The sequence below is a fragment of the Bacillus rossius genome, chromosome 2 (assembly GCF_032445375.1).
Source record: "Bacillus rossius redtenbacheri isolate Brsri chromosome 2, Brsri_v3, whole genome shotgun sequence".
NCBI classification, from domain to species: Eukaryota; Metazoa; Arthropoda; class Insecta; order Phasmatodea; family Bacillidae; genus Bacillus; species Bacillus rossius.
Genome location: NC_086331.1, coordinates 104,928,829 through 104,939,426, shown reverse-complemented (window position 1 = coordinate 104,939,426; position 10,598 = coordinate 104,928,829). Strand labels below are relative to the sequence as shown.

Sequence of the window (10,598 nt, the reverse complement as noted above, 5' to 3'; positions counted from 1 at the left end):
TTTTTGCGTTTGCTGGTGGGAATGATTTTTTATTTTTATTATTATTTTTTTTTTTTTTTAGGATTCCGTACGCTCCTGCCAGTGCTTTACCTCTGCACTACATTTGATAACTATTGTATCAGTTTCCCTCAAGGATAGTATTAAGATACGTACTCTACTGCCGGACGAAACAGCGCAGCAGGTACAGCCCTGGCCAAGAAGAACGACTGCCCGATAGCCGCCACACGCCGGTACAAAAATAGAAAGTAGTGTTCTGCGGCGGGGGAGGGGAGGGCGTGTGTAGTCACGTGACGCGCGAGCTGCCCTCCCCTCGCGCCCCTGCTGCGCGGCGCGGGCCGGGGCGGCAGTAGTCGGGCGACGCGCGCCGCCGCAGCACGCACGAGCGCCCCGCGGCTCCCGGCATGCACCGCAGGCCGTCTCGCCACCTGACGGAGTGTTGACCCGCCCCTGAGGCGCAGCAGGCGGCCGCAGCCATGCCCGTGCGACGAGGCCACGTCGCGCCGCGCACCACCATCATCGAGACCATCATCCGCAAGTTCGACACCCACAGTGAGTACCTGCGTGTTCCGCGTCCTTCACTCCTGACCAGCATCACACAGTCCATCATGTACAGATTAGCACTGGAGCAATGCGTTTATAAAAAAAAAAACAGCAATTAAGTCATTTTATTATAAAGGAAGCACCAGTTGTCAGAAAACAAAAGAAATGTCATGGTCACTACACTCTATAAAAAAAATGTTAAGCGTAATAGCCGAATATTAATATTTTTCTAATTGTACCCAATCATACAAAGAAATTCAAAATTTAATTTGTAAACTATCGAATTGAGAAATAAACAGCATGCCACCAGTTCTTAAATATATTAATTGTATCGATCAAAAAATCGCTCAGGCCTTTATAAAATCATAAACGATTTTAAACGTTGTTTATGCATACCTGATGTAGTACATACAAAATGTGCTAAATACTTAAATAAAACAGTGGGTATTTATGCCAGGGTTTTTGCAAAATGTCTGTCCGCATCTCTCGCATTAACGGCACAAAGTTAACAGCAAACGATGTCTCATATTTACAGTTACTTTATAAAGAGTGATAACCGTTTGGGTTGTTTCTTATTTCCTTGAACATGAGCAAATATATTATATTTTCAGTAAAAGCTATTTGAGATCAGGCAGTCGATGAAAAATGAAATTCAGTACTACCAACATGTTCTATGATAGTTGAAAATATTAAAATGCCTATGTTGACATAAAGGAATGATGCGACGCTAGCCCTTGGCATGGCTTGTAAAACTTTGTCAAAATCGGCCACGCCTGGGAGTAGGCTGTATCGATATTCAAGACGAACTCTTTATCTGCGGGTAGCGGCGGGAGTTTTGTAGTTCTGCAGAACACAGTCACGTGTTCTTGAACTGGGGACGCATTCATTTGTCTCCACAGTTCAAATCAAGCCTCCGTACATTGTTCTGGATATTGCTTTCCTTCGAGAAGAAATGACCCGAGCAGTGTGACACATACCAAAACAAAATGTAATAAACTTTCAGAAAATTTCTGTTTCCCCATTTTCAGAACGGATATTTGCATTTAAGGGCCTCGCCTAGTTAAGGGTATATTACTTTGAGTGAAGCGGGATGGTAAGTGCGACGCTCGCTGGTGCATCTAGCACAGTGTCGCCTCTAAGCGCAACGCTATGGACTGCAGTCTTATCGTCGTGCACAGGGAAATTATGACATTGAGCGGTAACCATAACGTTATACGGCAGAGAAATTAATATAAAGGTGCACTGAAAGTCTCCACATTGCTTTCTAGAACCTGTACCGGGTGTTTCATCCCAAAAAAAATATTCTGAAAACACGTATTTTAGTTGTTTTCACTTCACTCTTCTATACGCACAGTTTAAAAACTAAATACGGTAACATAACTATTCATCCGCCCTCAGCGAATCCTTAAATGCTTTTCGTAAATATAACCTACTCGAGGCCTGAATCGTTTCTCGAAATCCCTGACCTGTATATTTTTGTCCGTCTCTAGGGCCTTGTCGTCTACGAAAGCTTGAGTGCAACGACGTCAGAGGCGGCTGCTAAAAAATGCACAGGATAAAATGACTTCTAAATTCAATTTGAGGTCATATTATATTTAAATACTTGTGAAAGACGGATGTATAACCACTAATAACTTAGTCTGGATCTAAGGTCCAGACCTCGTGATAAGTAGCTAGGAAAGTCGGTTTTACTGGGGACGAGGAACTCCATACTTCCCTTGCCTTGTCCTCCCCATACCCGCCCCTGCCAGAGTAGTGAGAGATTGCTAAGTTGAGCGTCTTAAAACATTAAACGCCTTGTTCGTGTGGACTTAAGTCGACCTCTCTTATGAATTACATAAAGATTAAACGTTATATATGGATTCAAAACAATTTTTTTTGCGTTTTCTTTTACACGCCTGTATTAAAAATAGTTGTCCTACACGTAGGTCTATTCCTTATTCTATTGACTTCTGCTGGTTACATCTCACCACATTATTACAGAACTGGAAATAGCTGTGTGGAATTTGAAAATATATATACTTAATCATTAAAACCATTTTTCAAAGGGATTTATGATCTATGTAGCCTTCAACTTCTTTCAAACACCATTTTTCAAACACTAGGTCTAAAAATAGTAGTAGCCAAATACAGCCCAGAAAATATGATTGTTAATAGTCTGTGAAGAGTATAGTAGTATGCTTGGAGACTATCTTTGTAGTGTAAGACCATGGTCCCAGGTAAGGGGCAAATGGCAAGGTGGTGAAACATCCATAAAAAAAAGTTTTGCGACTGAATAGTTAGATCATGTGGGTATTTATTTGCCACGTTCTCCAACATTAACTGGAAAATTGTAGTTGCTGCGATTTGAGTTTAGTTTGTAGCAGCAGATAGCCGCTGTAGAAGGTCTGTCTCGGATAATACGAAGGCCGAATGCAGAGGGGAGGAAAAGGGAATCCGAAAAAAACCTATCATTCGCACCAGCAACTGGAAATAATTTTTTTTGAAAGGTGTAAAGTGGTTGTATCTCCCCCTTCTCTAACCACATCCGAACAAAAATTTGAGTACGCTCATGGCTAGTATATACTTTAAGTTAAAATGCAAATTACTTTGTTTGCTGTGTTGCGAAATATTGTATTTCAAATCACTCCAGAAAGAAAAGTATCCCTGTGTTTGGACTACCTGTAGACACGGGGATGTCAATCACCATACTTTACCTCATACATTTTTATGTTGTCTGTCATATTCGTTGATATCCCCGTCAATTTTAACATCCTAGAGATACGCTATAATTAGAGACCGGAAAAATTCGCGGGTTCAATGACCTCCAGGATAGACTCCAATATCCTCTACACACTCGGGCAAATGCCAACTGTTCATTGGCTGCTGACTTGTGAGTCGTCTCGACTGTGTGGCCTGTGATTCGACACTTCTACGAGTGAGGGAATCTAATTGGCCCTCAGTCCTCCAGATTAACAGTGAACCAATGACAGAAGCAGCACTAAGGTATAATTATTTGAATTTTAGCATAACACGAAATGAACCCGCGATTTTTTCAGGTCTCTAGCTATAATGCAGTTAAATGATAAGCATCGGTTTGCTTGTACTCTGTTGCGAGGTTTGCAACGCTGGCTGTGGTACATGCGCGAGGTTCTAGTTGGAGCATGTCCTATGCACTGTGCGCTCACTTCTCGTGACGCGGCAGTTGTGTTTACAACCACAACCGCCGTGGCTTCTAGCGCTAGCGATCACGGTCACAGACGTCAGAAACCTGCGATAAGCAGACACCTGTCAATTTTCTTTACAGCGAAGAAACAAATAATTCCTGACGTATGTAGTGTTACAAAAGCAATATCTGAGTTATTTATTTTTTGAAAATTTTCTGTGCTTCCTCAAATCATGTCAAGAATCTTCATCATCACATTGATCCCGATTAATATATTTACGAAAGCCTACATAAAATCTATAAATTAGACACAATCACACTATAGGCATGATATTTTGTTTTAAAAAAAATATATGTTTACCCTCGAATAATTTATAACTCGGAGCCTACCCACGCACAGACGAAGAATGAACCCTGCTTCACACGCACGCCGAGTGAACAGGCAGAAGGGCAGGCAATCAGTAGAGACAGGAAACATTCGCGGATTCATTTCGTGATAGGCTGAAATTCAAACATGTGTACAATTCTGCTGGTTCTGCTATTGGCTCGCAGTTTAACTGGAGCTCTCTGGGCCAATGAGAGACTATCGACCATCGAAGCGTCGAATCACAAGCTACCCAGTGGAGACGCCTCACAATTTAGTACCCAATGAACACGCGTGTTTACTTGAGAAATGCAGAGGATGATGGAGGCTATCCTAGATGTCATTGAATCCGCGAATTGTTCCGGTCCATAGCAATCAGGTCATGGCGCTGGTCCACGTAGACTACGAGCTACGCCGAAAGCCTATGCTGTCACGAGCAATTCAGCTCTGCAGGAAACTGCACACTACAGCGAGTTCCCTAACAACTTCCGACACGGGCGTAGATCCCGGGGGGGGGGGGGGGGGGGTTCCTCAGAACCAAGAAGTCACATGCTTACGCTTGCAAAATCGTTAATGTGAAATGGGAATGATAAATTTTATTCCTTCCCCCTCCCCTGCAGGGATTTTTTCTCATGTCGTTAGATCACACAATGCACTAAAGTTAAATAACTTTCAGAAACTCATTTATTTACATAAAACAGTGAAATTTTGTTTTACGTTTGGATGAAGATTTGAGATATGTCTTTTAATATGTAATACGAAACGGTAGTTTTATTACACAAATAATAATAAAAAAACGAAGGCGTGGCCACCACGCACGCTACAAGTGAAACTTCACAGAAGAATGTATAAGAAAGTGGTTATAACTTTTCTAAAACGCAAACGTGCCATCAAGAACCTCTCCCCTCTCCACCATCGAGCGCCCTAATCCTTGTCGCAATTTTCGCTGCTCTCTGACCGCTACACTTTCGTTACACGTGACGACATCATACCTTCTGTAAAGAGGTTTCACTGCATACAATTAACTTTTTGACTAACGTATAAATTTACTAGCTTCATGATGTCACCAACTTCACTTGGATCACAAAACATCAGCAACGTACGACTCTTGTTTGTATCGACTTCGGAAGTTTGGCAATGGCGAAAATGAGCCGATTTGCTCGAATCAAACGCCAAATAAAACGCAGCAGAGCACCGAATTATAAACTGAGTGCTTGGCTCGACGTGCTTGAGGGCGAATCAAGCGAGTAGCCAAGCCGATCCTAAACAGAAGCGCAGCAGGAACAATCACATAAAAAAGATAAAGATAGACCCTTGTACGTCCGAAAATAGACGCGTGCAAGTGTTTTCGGGAAGGCCAGCTAGGTCGCGGAGAAACAAAGCACAATTATGTTCCTGTCTTCTTTACCCACCAGCGCTGTGCTCTGCAATACGTGTGGTGCTGCGGGTGATGTGGGCTTCGACTGGCCGATAGCTGATATTCTGCTCGTTTATGTTGCGTAAAGAACTAAAGCGTAGCTAGGTATGCCTGATTCGCACAGTGCCTCAAAGCTTCTGTACACAATGATTCAAATTTTATATTTGCTCAATTTTAATACAACTTTTTTTTATTGAGAAAACCGCCACTTATTTGATTAAAATATTAAATCCCTTTAAAGAAATGGTCTGGGAGCCACGTCAGCCTTGTAAGACACAAGTTCCGACGTTTGCCACACGCAGACCAATTACCTACTTCTGGCTGGCACTAAAACAATTTCACGATTTCATTATTTTACTGGAAGTCTGAAGTAATCGGTAACGTGGCATATGCGGTAATATTACATTTTTCAATAAAGTACCCGCTGTAACGATCGATGGTGTTTACGAACAGTTCTGTTTTGAAGTCTGAATTGATCAAGAGCACCTCCTGGTTTCCATGACAACGGATCTGGGTTAGTTTGTTCCGAAAGGGGAGGCCGGGCTGTGAGTAGAATGTACACTTTCAAAATGTCTCAAGACGTGTGGTGTAACCATGTGGTTAAAAAAGACATTATAGTATAACTAATTTGGTTTTATTCGTTTGCACGTTCTCATATATATATATATATATTAAAACGTACACAGTTAAAACTTTGGATTACGAATTGTAATTTGATTACATTCAAAGACACTGACATTCTCGTACAGCTGATTCAGTTGTGTCTCGTTGACTGAGTGAAGTATGCCCAAAACCTTAGAAAGTTTCTACCGCAATAGCATCGTTTACGTTATGTGAACCTGGTGATAATTGATGTAAGGATATCGTGATATCAAGCAGCTTGATTGTTGATAGTTCTCTCGCGGGAGCTGTATGCACCATATTACTGATCTGCCACATTCACAATATTGCACAAATTAATAAATAATTACTCTGCCTGTAACTTGTTATCTGAATTCGAAAACAATGACAAAAAATTTCCGGATTTTGTTCGTTAGCCCATTCAGTAGGCCTACTGTAAGTAATTGAAACACTAAGGCAGTCTCTTTTCGCAAAACAATTTTCACCCGTTTATGCTCCCAAATGTTTGCATTCAAGTAAAACAGTTTCAACATAACGCTTGTAGAAGCACTTAGGTATCGCGTACGACATGACGTATGAAGAAGTTAACATCACACTTCTTTATTTTCTCAAGAAAACAGATGCTCTAGCGACACGAAGTACAGTATTGTTCATCCTGACATACATCTCATTGAACCACACAGACACAGACCACAGCTTTAAATGTAACTTTTATTTTCTTTTCCCTCTCAAAACTGTATTATCTAAAATTAGAAATGCTTTTTACAATGACACTATCCGTATTCACGTATAAAGGCCCTAAGTATACGTGTAAAGCCACGGAGTACCTTGAATTGATCATTTCCAATCCAAATAAAAATACTAACAACATTACATAACCATCACAAGGTTCCTATAGATAAATATTTATCATGGACAATACGCCACTTTTCACATAGCTTGCGTAACAAACATATCTTCCTTAAATTGCATGCCATGATTTCATATCCTACTTATTTATCATATATTTATCCCTAATTGTTTAAAGTAATTCTTTCTTTAACTTGCTTTTATTACGAATTCTCGATAACTTTCGTTAATTTATGTAGCAAAATTACGTTTCTTAACTAGCACTGTGTACATATATTCCCGAACTTTGCTCAATTCTATGAGATCTGAGCTACAAATTTTGTGAAGTCATTGTTGCTAACTTTGTGCAGTGCCACAGCAAACACCAAACCATAGATTTACAAAATAAAACTAATGCGTTAGTAGTACCTAACCTCATTAAATTTTTATGTTAAAATTTAGTTTTGATTAATATGGCTTCCTAACACACTCAATTATGTTAAAAGAAAATCGTGCTACTAACATTTCAGAGTATTTCATACTTATTGCAGTCGAATTACATCGCTAACCTATTCGCTTCGATACACCAAATAATACACACGTGCGACATACCGGAACAACGGTGCTATTAATACCATCCGAACTGTATGCTCGCACTCAAAGGCTATGGTATTTACTGTCACAACGTCATTAATAGTTGGAGTTTAAAGGGAAATGTTTCGTTCGTACTTGCGTAGATTCTTCCTGCGGTAACATCCACAATATTCGTGGTTTACGGTGTCGTTTATCGTAATATCTTATTCGTAATCATTCGCGGCAATTTGTTACGTAGACCTATGCTATTGACTGATTATTGTATTCTTTGGCTTTCGGTCTGATAATATAACTATCAAATTCGGCTGATGTGTTTACGTGGGTATGTTTACTAACGTTACACTACCAGACACACGGTTTTGTTAAATTTTTTAAAATGTAAAGTGGGAAATCGAGAGAGAGAGAGAACACATCAAAATTAACCAGTACTGCAATATAAAACACTTTCTGTAATTAAATTTGACATAAGCTACACGAGAATTATAAATTTCAACAAAGCTCCAAATACCGTCCGCCATGACACATTTTCCGACTGTTCCAGTGGCAAATAAACCGTTGAATGATGAGCACAGAATGTTCTACTGCGCTGGCCTATGTCTACATTTAGTCTGTGGTCGGGCCAGGTGATGAATGTTACTGTCGCGTGCGGGATGACGGGTGACAGCTGTCAGGATGACGAGTGACAGCGACGAGAGGCGTGGCACTACCACAAAGTGACGTCAGTGGCCGAACTAAAGGAAGTCCAGCAAATGTGTGAGGGATTCGCGGCATGCCAAAACCCTCGATAAAAGGTTGCCAACTTTTGAATAGTGGACAATAACAGAAAATTTGATCACTGCTTGACTTGTACGATAAAGTTTTTAATGTCGCACTGCTGTGCTCAGAGAGACTTAATGCGACGACACCTACAATATAATAGTGGGCTCATAACCACAAAGTTACCGATTTAGTGCTCATAAATATGAGTAATGCCGGGCTGCTGAGATCGAACTCACGACCCTCAACACAATTATGAGCGTGCCGCGGAACATCTAGCGGGTCATTTTGTTACGTGTATAATCTTCCCATTATCTTCAACGAACACCTCCAACATTTCCCCCATCGATTTTATACAATTTTAGATGTGTAACTAGAGTCCGGAAAAATTCGCGTATTCATTTCACGGTATGCTAGAATCCAAACAACTGTACCTTTATATTGCTTCTGCGATTGGCTTACAGTTTATCTGAAGGACTTTGAGCCAATGGAAAACCTTCAACCAAAAGAGTATCGAATCGCAAGCGTTCCAGTTGACAGGTGTCACGAGTCAGAAGCCAATGAGCAGGTGGCATTTGCCTTAGGGTGTAGAGGGTTGTGGAGTCTATCCTAGAGGTCATCGAAAGCGCGAATTTTTCCGGTCTCTATGTATAACATCTTAGCTCTCGGTATAGCTACGGCATTTAGTGGGAGTAATTTCGTGACTGCGATGGAAGCCAAGGAACGGGAATGTGTAACAACCCCGGTGCTGCCATCTGCGGCGGATGGCACGAACCAAAGTTCACAAAAACAAAGGGAAAATTTATGGTTTTAACTATTTAATGAATTTAAATAAGATGAGCAGTGATTTAATAAAATTCCCTGTCAGAAATGAGGCCCAAAGCCGGGGACTTAGCCCGCAGTGTGAGGCCCTCCAGTTCGCCTGCAGGTTAGGGGACCCGCGATGCTTGAGCGAGTTTGTGTGATATCTTTCTCGTTTACTTTACTGCAACGTGCAACCGTAACCTCCTGCCAGTGTGCAGGCTTCCCGCACTCCTTGGACGAGCGGGATAAAGGATACTCTCGGCTATACTCTCGGCGGGTGTTTAAGAGGCCACTCCAGTGTTTCAGGGGCACTACGCAACCCGCGTTAACATCATAAGATTCAATGCTATTTTCATTTTGCTTATAACTAATTAACTATTATAGATTTCGAAATGATGCTTGCTTGGTATGTAAGACAACGATGCTCTTATCAAAGCCCCTTTCTTCAAAAACGTGCATAAATGATGGTTTTATACTAATCTTTACTAATATGCATAAGTGTATTGTCTAGGTTCGAACAATAATTTTTGTACGTTTTTGAATAAAGGGGCTTTGATAAGAGCATCGTTGTCTTACATATCAAGCAAGCATCATTTCGAAATCTATAATAGTTAATTAGTTATAAGCAAAATGAAAATAGCACTGAATCTTATGAGGTTAACGCGGGTTGCGTAGTGCCCCTGAAACAGTGGAGTGGCCTCTTAAGCCCCAGTTTGTGCAGCGACAAGGGCATAAGAGCGCGAGGGAGCTACGGAGTCCGCCCGGGACTCAAGCGAAGCTATGCACGCCCGCCGCGCCGACAGAGGGACGACATAGCCCTGTCACCACCTGCCACCAGTGCCGGGGGTTCCCGGGGCGAGTCCACATCACTCGCTCGGCGAGCGACGGGTTGGTGGTAACGAAGAGCCGGAGTAAGGCGACGGCATCAGGGACGTGGCGAGTAGTCGACTGCGTGGCGCGAGTTCCCGACGACCGAGCGACACCCGCGTCGAGCCGATGAAGTGGACGAGTCCGCCAGACGTACAGGAGTGGTCGAGCAGCTGCCTCACGAGCAGCGACGCTGGGTTGGAGTCCCAGTGCCGGTTCTACCAGCAGGACGAGGATGCTCCCAGGCTGTGCACGAGGTCTCCTCCCGGGCCTGTGGCGAGTGGGGACCACGACTACCCCATTGGCTCCAGCACCAGACGTACAGGAGTGGTCGAGCAGCTGCCTCACGAGCAGCGACGCTGGGTTGGAGTCCCAGTGCCGGTTCTACCAGCAGGACGAGGATGCTCCCAGGCTGTGCACGAGGTCTCCTCCCGGGCCTGTGGCGAGTGGGGACCACGACTACCCCATTGGCTCCAGCACCAGACGTACAGGAGTGGTCGAGCAGCTGCCTCACGAGCAGCGACGCTGGGTTGGAGTCCCAGTGCCGGTTCTACCAGCAGGACGAGGATGCTCCCAGGCTGTGCACGAGGTCTCCTCCCGGGCCTGTGGCGAGTGGGGACCACGACTACCCCATTGGCTCCAGCACCAGACGTACAGGAGTG

At 42.9% G+C, this 10,598-nt stretch overlaps 1 protein-coding gene across 1 annotated transcript in view; it reads left to right on the top strand.

The window, feature by feature from the left end:
• Positions 1-382: 382 nt before the first annotated feature.
• Positions 383-10,598, top strand: part of LOC134529546 (potassium voltage-gated channel unc-103) — a 408,698-nt gene continuing 398,482 nt past the window's right edge. Inside the window, exon 1 of the mRNA XM_063363748.1 lies at positions 383-549. Within this exon, the coding sequence (XP_063219818.1) occupies positions 474-549 (76 nt within the window). The 5' untranslated portion in view covers positions 383-473. The remainder of the gene's footprint in view (positions 550-10,598) is intronic.